Source organism: Mesoplodon bidens (assembly GCF_964165515.1).
Source record: "Mesoplodon bidens genome assembly, chromosome: 4".
Taxonomy (NCBI): domain Eukaryota; kingdom Metazoa; phylum Chordata; class Mammalia; order Artiodactyla; family Ziphiidae; genus Mesoplodon; species Mesoplodon bidens.
In genome coordinates this window covers 129,785,564-129,810,763 of record NC_138160.1, presented here as the reverse complement: position 1 = coordinate 129,810,763, position 25,200 = coordinate 129,785,564, and the positions used below count along the sequence as shown (strand labels likewise).

General features: G+C 47.7%; 1 protein-coding gene across 1 annotated transcript; it reads right to left on the bottom strand.

Moving 5' to 3' along the window:
- Positions 1 to 1,722: 1,722 nt before the first annotated feature.
- Positions 1,723 to 14,792, bottom strand: GM2A (ganglioside GM2 activator). Its single transcript, XM_081232903.1, has 4 exons — positions 14,566 to 14,792; positions 9,537 to 9,698; positions 3,924 to 4,106; positions 1,723 to 3,585 (listed from the first exon to the last, which is right to left on the bottom strand). The coding sequence occupies exons 1-4, from the start codon at positions 14,653 to 14,655 to the stop codon at positions 3,430 to 3,432; spliced, it is 591 nt and encodes a 196-aa protein (XP_081089029.1). The 5' UTR covers positions 14,656 to 14,792; the 3' UTR covers positions 1,723 to 3,429.
- Positions 14,793 to 25,200: the final 10,408 nt, after the last annotated feature.

Below are 25,200 nucleotides of genomic sequence, written 5' to 3'. Positions count from 1 at the left end.
GATCTTGAAGTGAGTTTCAACATTTTTTTCATGTTTAAGGGTCATTTTTATACCTTTGTGTGAGAGTTTGTCTGTTCAAGTCTTTTCCCAGCTTTTCTACCAGGTTTTTGATCCCTTGACAATTCTTTAGAGTAGGAATATTATTAACCTTTTGTCTATGATATGTGCTGTAAATATCTTCTTCCAGTTTTTTGACTGGTGTTTCTTGCCAAGCAATTTTTTCATATGTAGTCAAATTTATCAGTCTTTATTGCCTCTGGATGTTTCACCCATGTTTCCTTTTAGTATTTGTATGGTTTCATTTTTAACACTTAGACACTGGATTCACTTGGAGTTTATTCTTGCATATGGCATTAAGTATAGATCTAATTTCAACTTTCTCCAAATGGCTTTCCATTTGGCTCAGCACCATTTATTAAAAAGTTCACTTTTCCCTGTGATTTGAGATTCTCACCATCTCCCCACACAACCTCTCACTGCCCCCCATCAAGACTTGGAGGAGCATCTGAGCCGAGAGCATGGCATGGCACACAAAGACTAAACAAACTGCCGAGCTTCTTTCGGTGCAAGGATGCGACTGGGAGAATAATGCTCAACTCAAAGATCCAGGAGGGGGAAAAAAGGGCTGGAGAGGTCACAGTGCAATGGGAAGGCAAAAAAACAACCAAGGAAGCTGGATGGTGATGAGACAGAATGAAGCTGAGATAACAAGCAGCACAGGAGACAGAAACAGAAGAGTCAGTCCCTGGCATCGCCTCAGCTCGCCTGTCCCACTGCCACAAACTCTTCTGGCAGAAACAGCCCAGAAAAGAAGCTCCAGAAATCCTGAGATGATACTCCAGTCAGAATGGGCACCATCAAAAAATCTACAAACAATAAATGCTGGAGAGGGTGTGGAGAAAAGGGAACCCTCTTGGACTGCTGGTGGGAATGTAGATTGACACAGCCACTATGGAGAACAGTATGGAGGTTCCTTAAAAAAAAAAAAACTAAAAATAGAACTACCATACAACCCAGCAATCCCACTACTGGGCATATACCCTGAGAAAACCATAATTCAAAAAGAGACATGTACCACAATGTTCATTGCAGCACTATTTACAATCGCCAGGACATGGAAGCAACCTAAGTGCCCATCAACAGATGAATGGATAAAGAACATGTGGCACATATATACAATGGAATATTACTAAGCCATAACAAGAAACAAAATTGAGTTATTTGTAGTGAAGTGGATGGACCTGGAGTCTGTCATACAGTGAAGTAAGAAAGAGAAAAACAAATACCATATGCTAACACATATATATGGAATCTAAAAAAAAAAAGGTTCTGAAGAACCTAGGGGCAGGACAGGAATAAAGACGCAGACGTAGAGAATGGACTTGAGGACACGGGAAGGGGGAAGGGTAAGCTGGGACGAAGTGAGAGAGTGGCATGGACATATATACACTACCAAATGTAAAATAGATAGCTAGTGGGAAGCAGCCACGGAGCACAGGGAGATCAGCTCGGTGCTTTGTGACCACCTAGAGGGATGGGATAGGGAGGATGGGAGGGAGGGAGACACAAGAGGGAAGAGATATGGGGATATATGTATATGTATAGCTGATTCACTATAAAACAGAAACACACCATTATGTAGCAATTATACTCCAATAGAGATGTTTTAAAAAAAATCCTGAGATGTGATCAATGAGAAAATATGCAGCCACAACAAAGGAGGAATTCTCCTCAAGTTAAAAAGATTTATTACCATTCCAGCCTTCATGTGAGCCCAGAACATGGGGCTGGTCATTGGTGATTAAGTTGTCATGAGAGGACAGGAAAGTGAACAAAGCCAGGCACGTGACATGAGTCCACCTCTCTTCGCTGGATCCCTGCTCCACAGAGTGGCTGCTGGCGGGTCCACCTGTTCATCCTCTGCCCCACTCACCCTGACAGTGCTCCAAGGCCAGGGAAGGCAGCCTCGTGATCCCTGAGCTCACAGCTCTGAGGCCGCCTCTACTCCCCCAGCACTGGAGGAGCATTCTAGGGTCAGGCACTATGGCTTTGACCCGATGGAGGGAGACACAGTGGTGGAGGAGTTGTCTCAAGGTTAAAAGGACAAGGCATGCATATTCTTATATCCAAGGCCATGAACTGGCCACCCATGAGCCAACCAGATTTCCCCAGTGACAAGTCTGTTTGGCCCCTTCTGCCTGCTCAGTATTTAAAAAAATAATTTGTTGCCAATATTTAAAAATTGATTTCATATAAAAGTCTGGATTTCTGGCTTCTCGAGGGAAAAAGAAATTGAGAATATTTGGCAATGCTGGGCCCATACTCTCCTGTGGTACTCACTGGCTATAGCTAGATAGCAGCTGTCCCTACGGACCAGATTTGCCCTTCCCAACTCACCCCAGTCCCCACATCCCTGACTATACCCCCAGCTCGAGACTGGGCAGCAGCTGCCTCGGATCAGTTATGTTATACAAAGGAAAAAGTGGAAGATGTGCCCGCAAACAACACGTTCGTCGTGGTCCTCATCACTTACTGATGTCTTGCGCTTTGCCCTGCAGATACCTGAGTTCGCAGACTGTCTTAAACACATAGAGCATTCTCAGATATCTCTCCCATCACATGCCCTGCCTCTCCAGGATACACTGTGCCCCACTGTTAACTGGGCAAGTCTAGAAAAGAACACTAAATCATAGACATTGATGGAGGAACAGACTGAGATCGACTCCTTCAGACCCTTCATTGTAAAAGGGAGTGGGAGTAAAATGAAAACTGTTAGTACTCTCACTCTGCTTTTAGGTCAGCGACGCACACAAAAAATCAATGAGAAAAATCATAAAGGTACTTCAGGAGACCAAGACTGGGTCAGCCTGAACGTGGGGTCACAAAACGTGTTAGCCCCCTTCCTTGACTGTTTAGAAAATGAGTTGAGCTCTTAGGGAGAAAGCCATGGGGGTGAGGAGGAAAATGCAGTGGCCAGCCCAGTAGATGTCCTGGGCTGTCAAAAACCACCAGGCTCATCCTCCTTTAGGTTAGGGCTGCTGGCCCACACCTAAAAATTTTGTAGGTGGGGGCTTCCCTGGTGGTGCAGTGGTTGAGAATCTGCCTGCCAATGCAGGGGACACGGGTTCGTGTCCCGGTCCGGGAAGATCCCACATGCCGTGGAGCGGTTAGGCCCGTGAGCCATGGCCGCTGATCCTGTGCAGCATCCGGAGCCTGTGCTCCACAACAGGAGAGGCCACAACGAGAGGCCCGCATACCGAAAAAAAAAAAAAAAATTCTGTAGGTGGCATAAAATGACTTTCAGCGGGGGAGTGTCATCATTGTAGAAGGGGGCTTGAGAAAGGACAGAGAGTAGAATCTGGCCTTGGCCAACAAAAGAAGAGGATGCCTTCCTCACATCCCCTTCATTCTGCTGTGGCAGGTGCCACCTTATTTGCCCTTTAGGGAGGCGGAGATTTTGACACAGCCCAGATGCTTCCCGTTGATGCTTAGGATGATCTTCGAGCGGTAGTTCCCACTGCTGAGCCAGCTGGGCAGCTCCAGGTCAGGCAGGAAGAAGTCAGACTTGGGCAGTGAGTAGGTACCCTGTGGGAAAGGCAGTGGACCACAGGTCAGTGAGAGCCTACAGATGGGACTCTCTCCTGGAGTGACCTCTAGGATTGTAGCTGCAAACTGCCCCTCCTCCCACTCTCCTAAGAGCCATGTAGAGCATAGAATGTGATAGCAAAAGGACACCAGTGGTCAGATAGAGCTTCAGGTCTCCCATTCACAGTTGGATAAACCGAGGCCCCCAAAAGATAAGTGATTCAGGATAGATCATATCAATTTACACCCACAGACATCCAGGTCTGCAAGAGAATGTCTCCAAACCCCATGTCTCTACTCTAGTCACGGGGGGAATGCTCTCCCCTCCCTATACTTACTTGTTTGAAGGGACAGTGACAGGGAAGCCCATAGGTGTGCAGGGGTTCTGGGCAGGGATTCTCATGGGGAATTAACACTTCAAGCACATTACAGAAGTTCTCGTAGGTGCAGCTGCCAACTTGCTCCATACATGGGACTTTGACCCAAAAGCCAGCCACTTCCTTCTCCAGAGTTAGTACCACCTGGTGAGAGAGTTGGAGAAAGTGTAAAATTCCAAGGCAAACATACCAGTTCCTCTGCCTCTTTAAAAGGTCAGCATTTTATTTTAACAGAGTTTTTAATTGGATGGGATCTGGGAGATATTCTGATCAAGAAATGACAATATTGTGGCACATGCTCCAACACTATACTTTCCTGTGCCCATGGCAGACATTAATAATCAAATGTAACTCTTTTTCCCCCTGCACTGAATCACACAGTCTTGTAATTCTTTAGGTCGTCACTATCCATTGGTTGAAATTGAAATGCACTTGTCATCTAACTGCTAATTGGCTAACTGTGGCACTGCTTCTAGACTTTCCTTCTCAGCCCAATCTTGGCTTCAGAACCTTTTCCTTCAGAGGACTTCAGGCAGCTACCACCAACTGATTGGAGTTGGTTACTAAGATCAAACCCATCTGCTATTCTTGGATCCTATTTTCTCTGTACAGCCATAGAAGACAGAACTGAAAACAACAGGAATTTACAGAGGGATCATTCTGGGTTTGCTATCAGGAAGATCTTAACAATCATAGTGAGGTTACAACAGATGCAACCACCTCAAGAAGAGATGGGCTGCCTGGACCCTGTTGGGGAAGCTTCAGAAGGACTCCTGCACCCAGAGAGAAGCTGGATGGGGAGATCTGTGAGTACTTCGCACCTCTATGCTGCCACGATTCTGCTCCTGTTCTGGAGGTGGGGGCTGACCAGTTGTGCCTGGCACGGGCTAAGCATTCACTAAGTATTAGCTGCCTAAGAGCCAAATGAGTGGTGCCTTAGGGACCATGATCGTATCCCCCCAAAGGTGTCAGGGAAAAGTGTCGGGAAAGGGCAGGAGGAAGTCTGATTCTCTGTGGGTGTAATGGCAGGAAACCACTCTCGGCTGTAACATCACAGCATCCTATGAATCTCAGCCCCCAAGCTCACTTGATTCAGGGCTTTTGTTTCTAAGAGACAAATCCTGGCTGGGCACTTATTACCCTTGAGCCTGCTGGGCTCAGGCTGGCTCCCCAGGCTGTGGACTCAGTCTTCTAACTGCCCCAGGTGTCAGGATCCAGGTCCAGGAGGAAGGGATAAGTCCGTGCAGCCTGTATCCTGAGTGGACAAACTCAAATTTGCCTCATCCCACTCTGCTGACCCACACGTTATTCCCCACCCCGAGTCATGCACGGTCCCCTCCCAGCCCTCCTGTCTCCTCTCCTGCCAAGCCTGCTTCAACCCCTTTGCCTAGAAAGAGCTGAGGGCCTGGAGTGGAATGCTACTTCGGCCACTTCCTACTCTTGTGCCCTTGGGGAATTTCTTCTGTCTCCATTCCCTTATCTCCAAAATGGGATATTTTAAGAGTGTCTGCCTTTCTCACAAGGTCCCACTCAGTGAGACAATGCCTGTCAAACACTTAGCATAGTGCCTAAAATCCAAAAATTACTTCCTGCTGGACTTCTCCCCTCCGTACCCCTCCTTGTTTTGCTAACACCCCAATGAAAATGGTTGAGCCAGTTCTACCCTGAACAAGAAAGAACACCCAGCTGAGGGGACCAGCAGGGACCAAGTCCTGCCTGGGCTCCTCCCACCACACTGGAAGCCTGTGGGGCTGCATCCACCAGGAACAAGGCCTCCCCCAGCCAGGACAAGCACAGCACAGGAGGTACTCAGCGGGGGCACCCCGAACTTAAGGCAACAGCCATGCCTGCCGTTTGGGGATTACAAACCATGGCTGATTTTCCAGTCCTTGTTCTCAGTCTACTTCTTCATATGGCTCAGAAGAGCAAGCAGGGGGAGTTCCCTGGGCAGTCCAGTGGTTAGGACTTGGTGCTTTCACTGCCATGGGCCCGAGTTCAATCCCTGGTTGGGGAACTAAGATCCCACAAGACGTGTGGCGTGGCCAAAAAAAAAAAAATCAAGCAAAGCTGAGTAATAAGGGACCATCAATCCCTCTACTCCAGGACTACCTTAGCACCTCCACAGCTCAACCTAAATAAACCCCTGTGTCATGGGACCTGGTTCCACAAGACAGACAGTCACTGACAGGTAATGGAATCACGATCCCTGTACCCACCAGGGTGCTTGGGCAAGTCCCTTCCCCCCTCAGGCCTCTGCTCCTCCATCTTGACCATGGAGTATTTGGATTTCATGATCCTGAAGAGACCTACCAGTTCTGACCTCCTAAGAGTCCAAGTTTCTTGCAGGTTGAAAACAATGACTTTTCTCTTGGCCTCTAGCTCAGGGCTAGGCACACAAGGCTCTAGATAAAGACCCACTGATAGGGGCTTCCTTGGTGGTGTAGTGGTTAAGAATCCGCCTGCCAGTGCAGGGGACACGGGTTCAAGCCCTGGTCCGGGAAGATCCCACATGCCGTGGGGCAACTAAGCCCATGCACCACAACTACTGAGCCTGCGCTCTGGAGCCCACGAGCCACAACTGCTGAGCCTGTATGCCACAATTATTGAAGCCCACGTTCCTAGAAGCCACTGCAATGAGAAGCACACGCACCGCAACGAAGAGTAGCCCCGCTTGCCACAACTAGAGAAAGCCTGCACACAGCAACAAAGACCCAATGCAGCCAAAAATAAAATTAATTTTAAAAAAAACGGACCCACTGTTAGCAACTGACTTGAAGGGGAGACATTTGATGAGATCAGGGAAGGGGCAGTTATATCTCAATCACAGGGCGCAGGCAGGGGCATTGCAGGTACAGGACTTTAGAGGGGGGAAAAAAAAGGTAAACCATCAGGGCTGAAATCTGCGTGTCTAAAAGCCTGAAGTAAGTGTAAATGCCAAATGTGGTAGCAATTTACGATTCCTGAGGATGGGGAAACGAAGGTCTCAGAGGCTGGAACTTGAGAGCTCAGAGAAGGGAGTTCTAAATTATGCCAAATCCTGTGGAACACATCAAAAGAAGAAAAAGGCATTCCTGGATAGACTCTAACCTTGCCCATGGCTCACAGAATCTCGCGCATCCAACTTCTAAAAATTGTAGCTGGCATCAAGTCCATCCAGGTTCCAAATGGGACTTTTTTTTCCTTAATTTTTTGTTTTATTTATTTAATTTATTTAGTTTTGGCTGCGTTGAGTCTTCATTGCTGCGCGTGGGCTTTCTCTAGTTGCGGCGAGCCGGGGCTACTCTTCGTTGCAGAGCCCGGGCTTCTCACTGCGGTGGCTTCTCTTGTTGCAGAGCTCAGGCTCCAGGCATGCGGATTCTTAACCACTGTGCCACCAGGGAGGCCCCAAATGGGACTTTTGATTGAAGAAATTTCACTTCAGCAAGGTCAGAAGAGGAGGAGGTTTCTCTCCTGCCACTAACAGGTGCGTGGCCTGGACCAGTCACTCCTCTCTGGGCCCCAGTAACAAGGGGAGAAGCCATTAACCTTAAGAGCCCTTCAGGCTCATACAGTGCTTGCGTCCTAGCAGCTCTCCTGGGGGGCAGGGGTCTTTGCTGTCAAGGGGAAAGTCCTGGCATACTCCCCTGCTAAAACTCCAAGCACTAATTTACCTCCCCGCCAGAAAGTGCTCAGGAATAGGAAACATTAGCCAGATAAGGACACCAGCCTTGAATGCTGACCTGGGGCAAGTTGCATTCTTCTCTGAGCTTCAGTGTCCCTTATCTGTAAAAGAAGACTCATCTTTTCTCCTACCCAAGTGGTGAGAAGCTTTCATTTAATAGCTAGTATGCATATACCCTGAAAAGATAAAGGAACCAAATCAAAACTATATACATAAGAGATATGTAGGAGGAATCTGAGTCCTACAGTGGGAATCTGAGTCCAATTTTAAAAAGCTCAATGGCCCAAATTTATGACAGGTAATAAAGTACAGACTGACGATGGTTCAACTTACAATTTTTCAACTTTACGATGGTACAGAAGCAATACACATTCAGTAGAAACTGTACTTCCTGTTATGAATTGTGATCTTTTTCAAGGCTAGCAATATGCAGTACCAATCTCTCTGGTGATGCTGGGCAGTGACAGGAAGCCACAGCTCCCAATCAGCCATGCGATCACGAGGGTAAACAACTTAAACCATTCTGTACCCAGACAACCATTCTGGTTTTCACTTTCAGTACAGTACTCAATATTCAACACCTTATCATAAAATAGGCTTTGTGTTAAATGATTTTGCCCAACTGTAGGCTAATGTACATGTTCTGAGTGTGGTTAAGGTAGGCGAGGCTAAGCTGTGATGTTTGGTAGGTTAAGTGTATTAAATGCACTTTCGACTTAACGAGATTTTTCAACTTATGCTAGGTTCACTGGGATGTTGAGGAAGTTGAGGAAGATCTATAATAGAAAATGGGTGGGGGGGAACCCATTTTAATGGCCTATAAAGAAGCCAGGAAAAGGCTGGGGGAAGAAAAAGGAGTTCACCAGCTTTTTCCTTCCAAGTCAGTTGTACTGCATCAGTGTTCTTGGAAACGTCTGCAGTTTGCATGGCAGTGGCAGAAGAGCAAGCATGATGGCCAGCTCGCTAAAGAGCTCTTTGCTCCAGACTCAGTGCAGGTAGTGTAGAAATGTGACCCTGGTAGAAAATCACTTGAAGAACAGCTAAAGAAAATGCAGTGGCCTAGCCTGGAGAAGACCTGGGAAGAGGTGCTGGACAAAGCAAAGCCTGAGAGCTGTTTGCATGTACAGGACTCTGTCTGGGTCAAAGAAGCCACAGGAAGAGATTGATACTAACGGAAATATTAACAAGGGCTAACATGTACCGAGCTGGTCTTGTGTGCCAGGCCCTGTGCAAGGAACTCTCCATGTTATTAACTCAGTAATCACTCAGAGAAATGTATGAGGTAGGGGCTGTGATTAACCAAGTCAAAGGGTAGTTTCAGGTACACAGATTCCAAATCAGAAATCCTTTTAAAGAGTCAAAAGGAAACTGGTGCCAGAAGAGATCTGCACCAGGACAGGCTGAAGGCATACAAGAATACAGTATATGTCGCAACTACTAAGCCCACATGCTCTGGAGCCCGCGCGCCACAACTAGAGAGAAGCCCCGTGCCCTGCAATGAAGAGCCTGCATGCCGCAACTAAGACCTGATGCAGCCAAATAAACAAATAAATACTAAAAAAATAATAATATGGTATAAAGGTAGCAATGGAAACCAGTGAGGAAAGGACTACAATATATGGAGTTGCAATGGATACACAGAAAGTTTCTATTGTTCTGTATGAAAACATGCAAATATCCACCCCTAAAACAGGCAACAGGCATGAATGAACTGGTTATTCCTAAACAAAAATACAAAAGGCAAATAAACTTATGAAAGGACATTTAACAAATCTATGCTTCTTTTGCTGCTCTGGGATTCCAGGATTCCAAAATTATTCAGTTCCCTGAGCATACATGCCTCAGGGGCCTCCCTCTGGCCCACAGCACCTCCCCTCCAGCACCTCCCTGACCCTGCCCACCCCTGGGCTCACCTTCAGAGGATCTTTGAGGTACGCAGTGGTCCTGACCTCAGCACTGACGGTCATGTTCCCAGGAATGACAATGGGGTCAGGTTCCACAGTCAGGCTGTTGATCACCACAGGGTCCTTCCCCTCATCGCAGTTATCCCAGGAAAAGCTACCGAGCTGGAAGAGCTGAGGACAATAAGGCAGCAAGAAAAGAAGAGAAAAGAAAAGTTGACAAAAGGAACTCTCACAGGTTAGAAGGATTAACAGAGCAGTTTACTGACAGTGTGCCCGTGGGCGAGGTACCTGCCCTCTATGAGCTTCATCTGCAACTCCACACCTGTAAACCTGGAATAACACCGGTCCTACCCATTTCATAGGCAGGACTAAACTAAAAGACAATCTCCCAAAAGTGTGCCGTGAACTACAGAGCACAGAATCACAGACCTTGAACTTCAAAATAGGAGACTAACCATATCCACCTTTGGTAGATACCTTCTCTGATCTCTCACCTCCCTGCTCCCCACTCCTCTCCAACTAGTCTTGGCATCTCCTTAGAGGGAGGCTTTTGGAGGATTCGGCTTTGCAGCCCATGCCCAGAACCTTACTCACGTCCCACCCTAGGCCCAATCCAGGGCCAGGAACAATAGGGAACACAAAACACAGTGGGAAACATAACAATATCTAACACCCTACCCTCAAGGAGGCACAGTTAGCCCAGGGAGGGACTAGGACACACCTGCAAAGATCCCCAGCGGGCCATCTGTTGATGAACAATCCCTAGTGAACAAACTTGCGCAATCCTAACCGGTGCTTTCTTAACTCCCTTTGCGCATGCCCTGCCCTGTCCCACACCCCACATCCGTCCTTCCCCTCCCCTCTGCTGAGCCATATCTCCTCCTCTTCCTCCACATCCCCCAAGAGGTCTCCTGATTCCTGATTTCACCATCGTGTCCAACTACACATGACCACTGACTCCCCACTCCCACAGAACCCTGTCTATGATCTTTAACACTTCCTATACCATGCAGACTCTGCCCACCCACTCACACCTTTCCCAGCCCCCTGAAGGCCACCTACGAGAGGCTTTCAGCATTCCCACCACACACATCCCATCTTAGAAGGAAAACCTGCCAGTCCCACGTCCCCAAGTTGACCCCCATCATCAACACAGCCACAGGTAGGTGGGCCGAAAGAGAATACTTAACCCAGGCCAGGCGGACAGATTCTCTCTGCCTCCAATTTGGGAAGTGAGACAGAGGCAAAATCATTCAGAGGACTTTGGGCTTTGAGCTGTCACGGGGTCATAAGCTTTAAGACAGAGCCAGAACACCTAGACTCATGACCAAGCCAAAGGGACAAGAACTAAGGGCTCTGCTGGTCTGTGGAAAAGAGAACAGAGTCGCCCCCTGCCTCCGGCCCCCTATCTAAATAGGCAGTGGGGGGAACAGCCAAGGGCATGGTTTTAGACTAAGATATAGGTAAATCAAGGCTTTAGTTGGTAGACATGGCTTGAAATCATAGCTTGACCACCATATCATGTTACAGGCCAGTTTCCCCTTTGGAGCTGCAATTTCCACATCTTTTAAGTGGAGTCATTTCTATTCTGCTCCCAGACCTGTTGCGGGGGTGAGAGCATGTACATAAAGCTCATAACACAATGCCAGGCACAAAGCATGAGCTGGCTCCCTAAATGATAGCCATTAGACATCCCAGCCGCCACTTCCTGCCATTAGTTCCATGAGATTCCTTGTATACCTGGAATAAACTTCCCTTTACTTGAGCTTCTTGGAATGGGCTTCTGTCCCTTGGAATGAAGCATTGGGCCATGACTAAGAAAGGCCTGATTCATCCCTGCATTCCCCACAGCCCCTTAGGCAGGGTAGGTACCAACAAATGTTTCCTTCAACATTCATTCCGCAGATATTTATGAAGCAGTGATCACAGGCCCGGGGCCAAGGGCTGTTCATAGAGGTAAACAATTAGAAATGTGCCTGCCCTTTGGTGAGGAGCTTACAGTCCAATGTAAATAAATATTACCCACTATGATCTCTGGGTGCCATAAAAGAAACAAACAGAGGGTCGTGTTGAGAGTAACAAAAGACTCACTTAAATAGGGTGATGAGGAAGTTATAATCCTGCAAGATGAGGAGTCAGCCATGCACGTACTGAAAGAATGTTCAGGCAGAGGGAACACGGGCAAAGGCCCCGCACTGGGAAGATGCTCAGCTGCTCTAGGCCCTACAAGGCCAGTGGGCTAGATGTAGTGGATGAGGCACCCAAGTAAGCTTAGAGGGGTGGCAGGGTCATTTAATTCATGCCAGACCTCATAGGTCATCATCGGGAGGCTGGATTTCCTATAAGTGCAATGGAACGCCATTGCAGGAGAGGGCCATGCTCTGGTTTATGGTTGAGAATGGACTGCAGAGGGTCAAGTTTAGAACACGGGAGGTCAATTAGAAGGCCACTATCAAATGAAAGCATGCCTGGGATTAAGAGTTGGGCTGGAGGGTGGGTAGGAGGACTAGCCATTTTCTAGAGCTGCTTTCACAAATTCCAAGGCAGCCTGATTCACAGCGAGGATTGATTCCAGGCTGGAGGAAGTGTCCAGAGTACCCCGCTCTTCCTTCCCTCAGGCTCTGGGGAGACTTAACAAGGTGGTTTCTCGATGGCTGACTAGAGGCTTCTGTCGCAGTGAATTCTGAAGCTGAGTCCAGTCTCATCCGGAAAAGGAAGCATGATGTGTTAGCAATGCCCACTAAGGGCAGGCCTGGCACCAGATATTTGTCATCGCAGCCTAGGCTAACATGTGGGAAGAGGCAACGTATGGCAGAGGGCAAAGGCACAGCTGTGGAGGCAGAAATACGGGTCCAAATCACAGACCTAGATTAAAACCATACCTCAGCCACTCTCACTAGCTGAGAACATGCATCAGTTGACCCCTCTTGAGGCTCAATTTCCTCATATATTAAATGGGCATAACTATATCTTCTCACAGGGCTACTGTAAGAGTGAGAAGTTTGCATACAGAAAGTACAGGTCACAACTCCTCAACACTGTCACGGCCATGAAAACACAAGTCTGAGAAACTGTCACAGACCAAAGGAGACTGGGGAGACAGGACAACACATGCAATGTGGTGCCCGAGATTGGATCCTGGAACAGAAAGAGGACGTTAATGGGAAAACTGGTAGAATCCAAATAAAGTCTAGAGTTTAGCTAGTGGTAATGTACCTATGTTGGTTTCTCAGTCTTGACAAATGTACCATGGTAATACAAGATGTTAACATTAGGGGAAACTGAGTGAGGAGTGTGTGGGAACTCTGTACTGTCTTTGCAACTTTTCTGTAAGTCTAAAATTACTCCCCTAAAAAAGCTTATTAGGGAAATAAAGAGCAAAGCACCTGGCTCAACACATAGCACATAGTATGTGCACAATAAATGACATTAGACAGTTACCAGAGAGTCTATTAAGTACCTATTTTGCACCCAGCCTGGGGCTAGACATTCTCCCCTTTTATCTAAGGATCACTACAGCCCAGGGTCATGAGACCGGGTTAATGCTATTAGAGGAACGAACTCCCGGTTTCCCGATGCTCAAACACTCACTATCACCCCACAGCCTTCATGTGGCCCAGGGTTTCAGGGTAAGGGTTCCGAATCACATGAGCTCAGAGAAGACCCGGATGATAGCAGATAAGAATGGAAAGTGCCCCTTGCTGTGTAATCTCAGATGAGTCCCCTATCCTCTATGGGGCTGGGTAAGGTGGGTGAACTCCCTGATGTCTCATGGCCTCTCTAAAACTGCCAACGTAAGACCCTCTGGTCTGGGACGGCATCCACAGCCAAGACATGTAGGAGAGCGGGGATGTAGGACTGGTTCCAGACTTAGCCACACCACCTCATAGTGGTCAGACCTGGAGCCAAGAGAAACATTCTCAACCTACACTCAGGGACTAACTGTGAACCCTCCGGGCCAGTAAGGCCAAGAGTTCTTTGCTCCTCCATTCAATAGGTCAAATAGACTCCTTGCCCCTGGGGCAGGGTGAGGCCGAGCCCACTGGCTTCTATCACTTTATGAGTTTAAGATATAAGAGCTTTTCCATCCATGGAAGCATTTCCCTTCACCCACAGCCATCAAAGAAAGGCAGGTTGGTACTATCGAGCCCATTGTACAGATAAGGAGAACAAGGCTTAAGGAGCCCAAATGCCACTCCCATGGATTAGAGACAGAGGAGGAATCAGAAGCCAAGCCTTCTAGTCCTATCCCACTTTCCCTCACACTGCCCTGTTCCTGGCTCTGACAAATATTTCCAAGGAGGTTGGCAGGAGGAGACCTAGGCTGGGCCTCTCTCTTTGACTGCTGACAGAGATACTAAGTGTCTGACCCCCAGGTATGCAGCAAAGAGGCCATGGAACTAGGCTTCTCTACTTCTCAGAATGACACAACTTCCCCTTCTCCAGGGTCTGGAGCACAGGGTGACTGAGAAGATAAGGGAGAAGCTTGTAGGCTGTTGCCTCTCCATGCCTCACACCCAGGAGCAGGGCTGCACCTTTGTCGCCAGAGGAGCAAGTATGGACCTTCTGGCGTGAAGAGCCTCTCAAACCCACCCACCCACGAGGAGGAGCAGCGCCTCAGAGCAGTACAGAGGGGAGGGGAAGGGTACCAGGCATTTTCATGGCGGAAAAAGAGGGCACGTAAACGGGGCTGCATCTCTGGGCCTGGGATTAGAGCCTTGGTCTTGCAGTTCCTTAAAATTTCACTCAGACGTTTGGAAAGAGGACAGGAGTACAGACGGGACTGAGATTAACCCTTCCAACCCTGCTGGAGCAGAGCAAAGCCTTACAGCCCACCCCTCTGTACAGATGGGGAAACTGAAACCCGCCGAGAGCAAAGGACCCACTCAGAGTCCCACAGTGAGTGACTTTGGGAGGCTCTGCTGCAAAGAAGTAATTCTAGAGACCGGAGAGGCCACCCCCATATCCCACCCCAGCCCGCACATCCCGAGCTGGGCTGGGATGCTGGAAGCAACCTCCTAAAGGACAGGATGCTCACCTGGTTCGAGAAGATGCGTGTAGCAGCCGCTGGGCCGGCGAGAAGCAAGCCCAGGGAGATGAGGAGAGGAGCCTGCATCAGGGGGTTCATCACAAAGGGTGGGTCCTCACCGGGTTAACTACAAGGTTCGTGGAGGCGACGACGCCTTTAAATGCCTGCCTGTATTGGTTATGCAAAGCTGTGCATTGCTATGCAAAGCTGAGTGCGGCCACTTCCCCGTGCGTCCCGCCCCCTCCGGATCTGAGATTTCGGGGCCGGGGATTGGACAGAGCTCTCCCGGCTCCGCCCCCCAAAGGTTCCTCCTTTAGCCCCGCACTTCGCCCGTGGGCGACAGGCCCCACCTTCAGTGGCGAAGGCAGAGTCTGAGGAGAAAAGGGGCGGGTCGACTACGGGGCGGGGCGGGGCCGGAGTGCGAGGGAGGGGCGGGGCTGTTTCTGAACTTAACGCTGTGAACCGTCACTGCTGGAAGGGCAGTCATGTTTTCGTTCGCCCAAGTCCTTCTTGACAAAAATATCATGCTCCCTGTCGATACTACGCTTCCCCTTAGCTGTGTTACAAATCACTGTGTCTTTTAAATAATTATTATAATGATAATGATAACTTTTATAAGTACTTTAATGCATGCCAAGCGCTGTTAAGCACTTACGAGGGAATCCATTTTTTTGCCCCACTTTACCACAGAGGAAACATACATGATAAGGCAGGTTAGCGTTGCCAAGGTCACACAGCTAAGAAGTGATAGAGCAAGGATTCTGCTTATATATACCTCATCAGCCAAGATTTCTCTAAGCTACTACACTTTGTAGTTGAGGTTTAATTTTTTAAAAAGCAATAGGGACCCTATTCCTGCCAAATTACCGCTAGATTGTAAACCCTACAAGGGGTGGAACCATGACTTCTGGTCACTAGTAATGTGACACATAATAGGCAATCTTTGTTGAGTAAATGAACGCATTAATAGAATTTAAAACAACCTAATCATCTTTTAAAAGAAATTTTTAATTTTGGAATTAATTTTAGATTACAGAAAAGTTGCAAAAATAGTGCAAAACTCTCTCCTAGTTTCCCCCATTGTTAACATTAAGATATAAGGGTATTTTTTTTATAAAAACTAAGAACCAGCATTGATGTATTAACTAAGCTCCAGACTTCACCTGATCTTTTAATATGCTTTTCTAATTGCACACCTTCCTCCCATTCTGATAATCCCTTCCCTCTCTCATCTAGCACAACCTCTTCATTATACACAAGTGCAATTTCAGGCCCCCTGAGTGAGAGGACTTGTCCAATGTCACAGAGCAGAAGCAAAACTAGAACTCACTTCTCCTGAGGCTGTTCCCTCAGAGGTATAAGAGGTGTCAAACTAATGAAAGGGTTCATGCAGTCAAGCACACGTCTCGTAGAAGGTTGCTGCTAGTCACAAAGGACAGATATCTTAGTCAATGGTTTTAGTGCTTTTCTAATTACCAGAAGATGCAAGAATCAGGTTCATAAAAATTCTTCCTGAACATATCTAAATATCTAAGGCCTGTTCTGTCAGTTTTCCCAGAGCACAGAGTGTCTCATTCTAATCTCCTCCCTGAACCCCTTTCAGGCTGTACTGTAGGTAGAACTGGATGGTGGGCAACATTCTTTGTTTTACCCTTTACTTGCTGATTGCTTTTCTTGAATAGACCCTAGTTTTTGTGGAGGTGCGGTAGGGTTATAGGAATGGGGGCAGGGCCTTTATTTTGTCAATTCCAAACTCCCTAACTATCCCTTCCGTTCACCCTTCCCCACTGGTAACAGTAAGTTCATTTCCTAACTCTGTGAGTCTGTTTCTGTTTGGTAAATAAGTTCATTTGTATCATTTCTTTTTAGATTCCGCATATCCTATGATATTTCTCTTTCTCTGTCTGACTTAACTTCATTCAGTATGACTGACAATCTCCATGTCATCCATGTTGCTGCAAATGGCATTATTTCATTCTTTTTAATGGCTGAGTAATATTCCATTGTGTATATGTATAAGGTGAAAGCTTAATCAGCAACTACCTGCATGGTCGGCTGGACACCCAGCTAATGATGTTTTTAGTCCTCGAAGCAGAACAGCTCCAGTATGTTCAGTTATCAACAGGAAACGGTGGCCCCCTTGCAAGGTTACTAACCCAAAGAGCTGGGGAGGGAGGGGGGAGGCTCCAACAGTCTCCCTGGCAACTAAGGAGCCCTTCTGACGTCATGCCCCCTGTAACTAATAGCCTCCTCCTCCCCTGTGTAGCGGAGATTGCAGCTGTGTCCTGCCAGCTGCCATCTGTACACAGTGGGAGGTCGTTCCAGGACATTTGCCTCTGACTTGCAAGATTCCCTGTGCAATAGTTGATGCCTCTGTCCCTGACTCCCTCTGGGTTCTTTCTTCAGTCTCATGGCTGGGCGATTGCAAGGACTGCAGGACTTCGGGGTGCAGCCCTACATCATTTCCTCCCAGCTCCTAAAGTCTCCATTCTCTCAGCCTCAGGCACACTCCTTCACACAAGAAGTCAATGGTCTTGGGCAGTAAAAGGTCAAATCTCCTGGCCAATTAGGAGAACCTCTCAATGAGGGGGCACATCCCTTGGGAATTAGAATGCCTGCCATCTCCATCTGGAGGGCTTTGGAGGAGACTGTGCAAAGCCAGAGACACAGTGACTGGAAACCAAGACCATAAGGAAGATGCAAGGAAGAACAGGACAGTAGCTTGTTCAGAGTGCTTGCTTCCAGTTAGGCAGACCCAGGCTTGTCTTGTAAGAGCCTGAGCAGGGGCCTTAACCTCTCTGGGCTGTTTCCTCATTTGCAAAACAAGGATTAATAATAATAATAATAACAACAAACTACCTCCCAGTACTAAGCTATTCACTCATTCAAAAAATATTTATAGATTCAAGTCAGACAAAATAAAGGCCCTGCCCCCATTCCTATAACCCACATGCTGTATGGTGCGGCCAAAAACAAACAAACAAACAAAAGTGGCAATTACTAAAACAAGACCATTATCCTTGAAGAACCCACATTCTAGGAGTGATGGGTTGCAACTTTGAAAGTTGTTGCCACTCTAATGTTCATCATCATGGGCTTCCTGGAGGAGCAACTGGGTCTGAGCCCTGGAATAACATGGCTCAGGATGACCTCCCAGCCTTGCTTGTGTGTGGTTGGAGACCCAGTGTGAGCGTAAAGCCTGGTGTGGGAAGTGCCCTTGTTGCTGAACCCAAAGGTCACACACCTGACACACAGTGAGGCCAAACAAACCGAAACGTTGGTGTGTGGAGCTGAGAAAGTTTTATTGCAGGGCCAAGCAAGGTGAATAGGCAGCGCCTGCTCCAAAGACCAGAACCTCCCAGTGGTTTTCAGGGAATAGTTTTTAAAGGCAACATTTGGGTGCCAGCTGCAGGGTGCATGACTTTCTTCTGATTGGTTGGTAGTGAGGTCACAGGGTGGTGTCCCAGGAATCTCAACCATCAGCCTCCTGGCTCTGACCAGTCTGGGGTCTCAGCATGTCCTCACCATCCTCCATCTGGGTGGGAGCCTTAGTTCTTGCAGAACAACTCAAAGACATGTGTCAGATTGTTGTGTACATCCCCTGAGAAGCTAGGACTCTGTTTCATCGCTGAACTACTTTTTGTTGGCTGCTTTTCCTTTGTTTTTGCACTCCCTCACTTCCCTGATTAGTAGCTGCTTGAATCTGCTCTTTGGAACTCAGGGAAGGTCTAGGAGACTAAAACCCTTTTTCTACAAACAAGAAACGGGGGACATGGAAAGGTTGTTGTACCCGGGAATGTCCCGCAGGGTCCTGCTCAATTTCAGATTTAGTGAGGAATGCTTACCACCTCAAATGCATGTGAAGACGTAACAGACAGCAACACAAGCCTCAAATATCATTTGTTTGTCTATGTGGTGTTTCTTAGAATTTTTACTTTTTTTTTAATTGAAGTATAGTTGGTTTACAATGCGTTAGTTTCTGATTCAGAAACTATATACATATAGTGATTCAGATGTATATACATATATATGTATGTATTCTTTTTGAGATTCTTTTCCATTAGAGTTTATTACAAGACATTGAATATAGTTCCCTGTGCTATACAGTAGGACCTTGTTATTTACCTATTTTATAGACAGTAGAGTGTGTTTTTACTTGGTTGTCAGTGTATAATAAAAGCAGGTGATTTCTCATTAAATTATGGACTTCCAGCTTTCCTGAAAAACTCAGAGAATCTGGAAACACTGGCCTGCATTTCTACAGGGCAACAATCTGTTGAAGCTGAGTTGTCACTGATGGGATTCTGCAGCCTCCAACAGCTCCTACAAGCTGTGCATCTCTCACTTTTGTTACTGCCTGGCCTCTGTGGGTTTCAATCCCAAATTTAGCCTGGACCTCTGGTTTTAAAATCTTAACTCTTCTTGTTATTAAAGGCTATTATTTATTTATTTATTTATTTATTTTAAATTTTTATTTATTTTATTTATTTATTTTTGGCTGCGTTGGGTCTTCTTTGCTGGGTGCAGGCTTTCCCTAATTGCAGCGAGCGGGGGCTACTCTTCATTGCGGTGCGCGGGCTTCTCATTGCGGTGGCTTCTCTTGTTGTGGAGCACGGACTCTAGCTGCGCGGGTTTCGGTAATTGTGGCACACGGGCTCAGTAGTTGTGGCTCGTGGGCTCTAGAGCACAGGCTCAGTAGTAGTAGCACACAGGCTTAGTTGCTCCGCGGCATGTGGGATCTTCCCGGACCAGGGCTGGAACCCATGTCCCCTGCATTGGCAGGTGGATTCTTAACCACTGCACCGCCAGGGAAGCCAAGGTAATGGTATTTCTGACTTAAACAATGCCTTGAACCTTACTGGGCCTCAGTTTCCCCATTTGTAAGAAGGTCAGATTAAACTAGATGACCTCCAAGTTCCCTTTCAACTTTGAGAGTCTGTCTACATAGTAGAAAACTGGAAGGAGCACGAGAAGTTATTTCAATCTCCTCTGACTAGCCCATTTTAGAGATCAAGAAATTGAAGCCCAGAGAGGGACAGATCTTGCCAAAGGCCACCCAGCTGAAATGGGATGAGAATCCAGGTTTCTGGCCTCTCAGCTCAGGGCCACACCCCTGGGCAGAATTGCAAAGCTAATAAGAGCACAAACCCCTTTCTCACCTCACCCTTCTGAAACCTGAGAGCAGCTGGAGGCCTGACAGTGCCTTGGGGAGCAGGGATTGGACTGGTTGGGCAGGCCCAGCAGGGCTGGGGAAGGTGCCAAGGGAGGGCCCAGGGTGGGAAGCCCCACCCAAATTTCCATTGCCTTGATACCCCCAGATTTTCATCTCATTAGAACCTTTGCCTGGAGCTGTGATTCTCAATGCTGGTTACACACTGGAATCACCTCGAGAGCTTTATTTTTATTTATTTATTTATTTATTTATTTAAAAAATTTTTGGCTGCATTGGGTCTTCGTTGCTGCGCTCGAGCTTTCTCTACTTGCGGCGAGCGGGGACTACTCTTCATTGTGGTGAGCGGGCTTCTCATTGTGGTGGCTTCTCGTTGCAGAGCACAGGCTCTAGGCACGTGGGCTTCAGTAGTTGTGGCATGTGGGCTCAGTAGTTGTGGCTCGTGGGCTCTAGCGCGCAGGCTCAGTAGTTGTGGCGCATGGGCTTAGTTGCTCTGCGGCATGTGGGATCTTCCTGGACCAGGGCTCGAACCCGTGTCCCCTGCATTGGCAGGCGATTCTTAACCACTGAGCCACCAGGGATGTCCCTAAACTCTTCTTTTTAATGGCTGTAGCACCTGGAGAGCTTTAAACAAATCACCTGGGAGCCCAGGCCCAGACTGCTGCCCATGGTGGGACATAGGCAGCAACATTTTTTAAAGTAACCCCCAGAGGATTCCAAGGTGCAGCCAACTTGGAGAACTAGTGGACTAAAGCAGCTTTTCTCTAGTGGTAATACACATGCAAAACACCTGGGATCTCATTAAAATGCAGATTATGATTCAGCAGGCCTGGGCAGAGCCCAAGAATTTGCGCTTCTAAGAAGCTGCTGATGAGGCCAAGGCTGTTACCCAGAAGACCACAGAGTAGCAAGGGTCAGTACCAGACAGTGTCTCCACCACTGAGTTGCAGGGGTGCGATACAGATGGAGTCACTATTTCCTTCCAAGGAAGGCATCTGGTGAACTTTCCCCTTCTCCTCTGTTTACTGAAACCCAGCAGAAAGGACAAAGCCTCAGCTGTTCGCAGGTTCTCACTCTACACCTCATCGCCCTACTGCTTGTAGAGGCAGGATGGATTCCATGATGTCTGAAGGTCAGTCCACATGCGGCATCCTTTGGTTCTGTGAAGTGTCTAGCTTCAGTGAGTTTCTCAAGGAGAGCTGGGTGAATCCAAGCAGGCTGTCCTGAAGCCTGTTCTTTGAACAGGTCTGCTCAACCTTTGCTACCCTTCCTCCTGATTCCTTCCCTGCCCCTTGGCTGGCCTCCAAAGTGGTGCTAAAGATAATTTGAGTTTAACAGACCCTGACTGTTTTACTGTTTTTTAAATTTTGTTTTGTTTTTGTTTTGTTTTTTTGCGGTACACGGGCCTCTCACTGTTGTGGCCTCTCCCGTTGCGGAGCACAGGCTCCAGACGCGCAGGCTCAGCAGCCATGGCTCACGGGCCCAGCCGCTCCTTGGCATGTGGGATCTTCCCAGACTGGGGCACGAACCCGTGTCCCCTACATCGGCAGGCAGACTCTCAACCACTGCGCCACCAGGGAAGCTCGACCCTGACTGTTTTTGCCAGTAATTTTCCAACCAAGGACAATCCTACTGACTTATCAGGAAGGAGGGCAATATTTAAGAACTTTACTTGTCTGATGACTCCCACCAGGGGTGGGGTTAAGGGGGAGGGTATGAGGATCTTGTGCTTTCTGAGGGCTTGGGACCTGGACTCAGGGACAGGCTCGCAATGCACTGGCAACAGATTTCAGCCGGGCAGCACCATGGTCAAAACTCCTTCATGGGGACCTTGACAGTTGAAACCGAGTCCCCCTAAAACTGAGTTCCCTCTCTATCAAAAACTTTATTCCCTTTCTTGTCCCCTCTGACCTCAAGGCTGTTCTAACTGAACACTAATCAGCTAGAGTCAGATAACTAAAATTGCTGTTGTTGATAACATGTTAATGTACCAAAAATACTATTATTGATATCATCATTAAGGTAGAAACTCAGGTTGTTTCTCCAGGGCAAGACGAGCTAATAAACCCCCGAGCCATGGACCACCTGGCCAAAGAATCATAAACCAGAGATAGCCTGATCTCTTGAAATTACGATTAAGAAATGTCACAGAAATGTCACGAGGATGATTAATCCCAGCCTCTTTGTTCCTCCCCTTACAAAAACCCGTAATCAAAGACTAAGTTGGAGTGGATCTGAGGCTTGTCTCCCAGCTCCCTACCTTGGCACCCTGCAGTAAGTGCTGTTCTTTGCTTCACCACAACCCAGTGTCAGTGGCTTTGCTTCACGTTGGAGGAGCAGACCCGAGGTGGGTTTGGTAATACAGTCTCCAAAGCATTCTGTTAGCTATCTCATTCATTCATTCAACAAGCATTTGCTGGGCAGAGCAATGCCAGTGTCCCGACCCTAGGCTGCAAAACTGAATCTGCCAGCACACTCACTCGTATTGCTCCAGGTGCCTCGCACAACTGCAAGGCTGGGCAGAAATGTGAGTGAGGGCGTCAGCCGCCACCTGTAGTACGTTCATTCTGCCAGCAGGGGGAGACAGCTACCCAATTTGGGCTTCTTGTTTCCTGACACACTAGCCCAGTGTGGACAGACCTGATTTTTCAAGAGAAGCTGGAAATCCAGATTTGTATGTGAATGTTTCAAATCGTTAAGGACTGGGCAGCGAATTAAGATCCTAATAAAAGACGGCATGAGTCTTCAGGACAGATGTACCCTAAAGAACCCCAGTGGGCACTCTCTGAAGTTTTGAGTGTGGGATCCTGAATTCATTCAAAAATGCCAGCGCTTTATATCATTCGTCTAACGCCCGCATTTGACATGTGGGGAGACTGAGGTTCAAAGAAAAAAGGGACTTGCCCAGCTTTGTTAGGTCAGAGCCGAGAGTTGGAGTCGGGCGTCCTGACTTCTGGTCCAGGTCTTCTTGCGGTGGGAAGCTTTCCCACCAGAACCCTGGGGTCCTCAGCGACACAAGATTCTATAGCTCCGGCAAGGGCGGGCTCCGAGAGCTGGTCCTGCCCAGGGGAACCCTGACGGGGCTGGGGAGGTCGCCAAAGCCCAAGGGCAGGAGGGGGAGCCAGGGTTTATTTTTAGCTGCCTAGAATGTGCTTCTAAACCTTATTTAGACATCAGGCGGCAGGGTGAGCTGGAGGCAGCAGGGGCGGGGGAGGAGATAGCTGCCTCCCCCTCCCAGGGCTCCTCTTACAATTGCTCTTCCCTGCCTACCCCTTATCATCCTTTCTGGGGGCTCTGGGGCTGCTCTAAATAGCAGCCCTTGCTGGCATGGACGCTGTCCTGCTCCGGCTGGCTGGCTGGCTTCCTCCTCGACCTCCACCCCTTTCTCCCCATTCCCCACAGTCCCACAGAGAAATAGAACTCCAGGGTCTAGAATATTTTCATCTTCTGCGGTCACAGATCCCTCTGAGAAGCTGTAGTAATTTACCACGGTGGCTTAGAGCTTATTTTGTGGAGTCTCATGGACCTGGGTTCGATTCCAGTATATGACCCTGAGCAAGTCCCTACACTCCCCAAACCCAAGTTTCCACTTTAGTACCGTGGAAATAGTAACTCCTCCAACCTCCCTCATGGTTCCTGAAGATTAAATGTGATGAAATATGTACAGACCTTAGCTTGCCATAACAAATCCTCAATAAATGATGGCAATAGTGATTAAAGCTACAGACCCTCTACCCAGAAAAAAACTGAATTGCTCATACATGTAGAGTTGTAAATGTAATTTCAGGAGGTTCAGGTAGCCTCTGAGGCCTGCTGATCCCAGTCCAACTTCGGACCCAATCCAGCTAATTCATCCATTCATTCATTTGTTCAACGATTCTTTGCTGGGAATTTTCTGGCAGTCCAGTGGTTAGGACTCCACACTTCCACTGCTGGGGGCTGGGTTCAGTCCCTGGTCAGGGAATTAAGATCCCACAAGCTGTGTGGTACGGCCAAAAAAATATATGTATATATACTGTAGGAGTTTATTAAATTTAGAAAAACAAAACAAACAAAAAACAAATCTTTGCTAGAGCTTACTCCTTGTCAGGCACTGGGTAAAATGTTGGGTGGGGAGATGTGAGGCCAGAGAAGTGAATGTATGTGAATTATCCAGGGTCAAAATGCAAATCAGTAGCAAGCCAAGGATCAGAATGAAAGTCTCTCTCTTTTCTAAAACAACTTTCTTGAGGTATAAATGATATACAAAAAAACCTGTACATATTTAACATTTATGATTGGATGAGTTTGGACATATGCATGCACCCCTGATACCATCACCACAGTGAAGGTAATAGACATGTCCATCACTTCCAAAAGTTTCCTTGTGCCCCTTTGTTTTTTTGGTTTCATTTTTGTGGTAAGAACACGAAACATGAGATCCACTCTCTTAACAAGTGTTTCAGAGCCCAATACTTTAGTATTGTTAACTGCAGACCCTATGTTGTACCACAGATCTCTAGAACCACCTTTCCCTGCTTCTTTGAGACTATTTGAGATACCTCATACAAGTGGAATCATTCAGTATCCTTCTGTGACTGGTTTATTTCACTTAGCATAATGTCTTTCAGGTTCAGCCATGTTGTCACAAGTGGCAGAATTTCTCTCTTTTTAAAGGCTAACTAAACTTTGGTTGTATGCATACAACCATTTATCTGTCAGTGGACATTTGGGTGTTTCCATATCTTGGCTTTTGTTAATAATGTTTCAGTGAACATTGGGAGTGCAGATAACTCTTCATGGTCCTGATTTCAATTCTTTTGGCTATGTACCCAGAAGTGAGACTGCTGGATCATATTACCATATTTTTTAATTTTTTGAGAACCGTCCATACTGTTTTCCATAGTGACTGTACCATTTTACATTCCCACCAACATGTACCAGAATGAAAGTCTCTTGAATGCCAATCTTTTTTTTTTTTTGCGATACGCGGGCCTCTCACTGTTGTGGCCTCTCCCGCTGCAGAGCACAGGCTCCGGACACGCAGGCTCAGCGGCCATGGCCCACGGGCCCAGCCGCTCCGCAGCATGTGGGATCTTCCCGGACCGGGGCACGAACCCGTGTCCCCTGCATCGTCAGGCAGACTCTCAACCACTGCGCCACCAGGGAAGCCCCTTGAATGCCAATCTTGATTCCTTTGAGGAAGAACTTCTGTCTCAGAAGGGGGACCACAGTAGATACCCCTTCCAGTCACAATCACAGTGGATCTGAGCATCCATTCCCTTAGGACCCCTATCTCAGCAGGCCCTTGCAGTACTTTCTCCAACATGCCCTATCAATGTTAGCCTCTCCTTGCATACCTCCCACAATGGGGACCTCACTCCCTATCAAGCCAGACCCCTAAACCTTGGACCAGTTGGAAGGTCTTTCTTCCCAAGGAGCTGGACCCCACATTCCTGGGCTACCTTACCCACTAGTTCTAGTTTTCCAGGACA

Excerpts from the sequence above, each read along its gene's own strand:
- GM2A (XM_081232903.1), bottom strand. The coding sequence starts at position 14,655 with ATGAACCCCCTGATGCAGGCTCCTCTCCTCATCTCCCTGGGCTTGCTT. Across the intron at positions 4,107-9,536 it reads ACCTCAAAGATCCTCTGAAG|GTGGTACTAACTCTGGAGAA; the intron begins GTGAGCCCAGGG and ends CTCTCTCACCAG. Across the intron at positions 3,586-3,923 it reads GTCACTGTCCCTTCAAACAA|GGTACCTACTCACTGCCCAA; the intron begins GTAAGTATAGGG and ends CCTTTCCCACAG.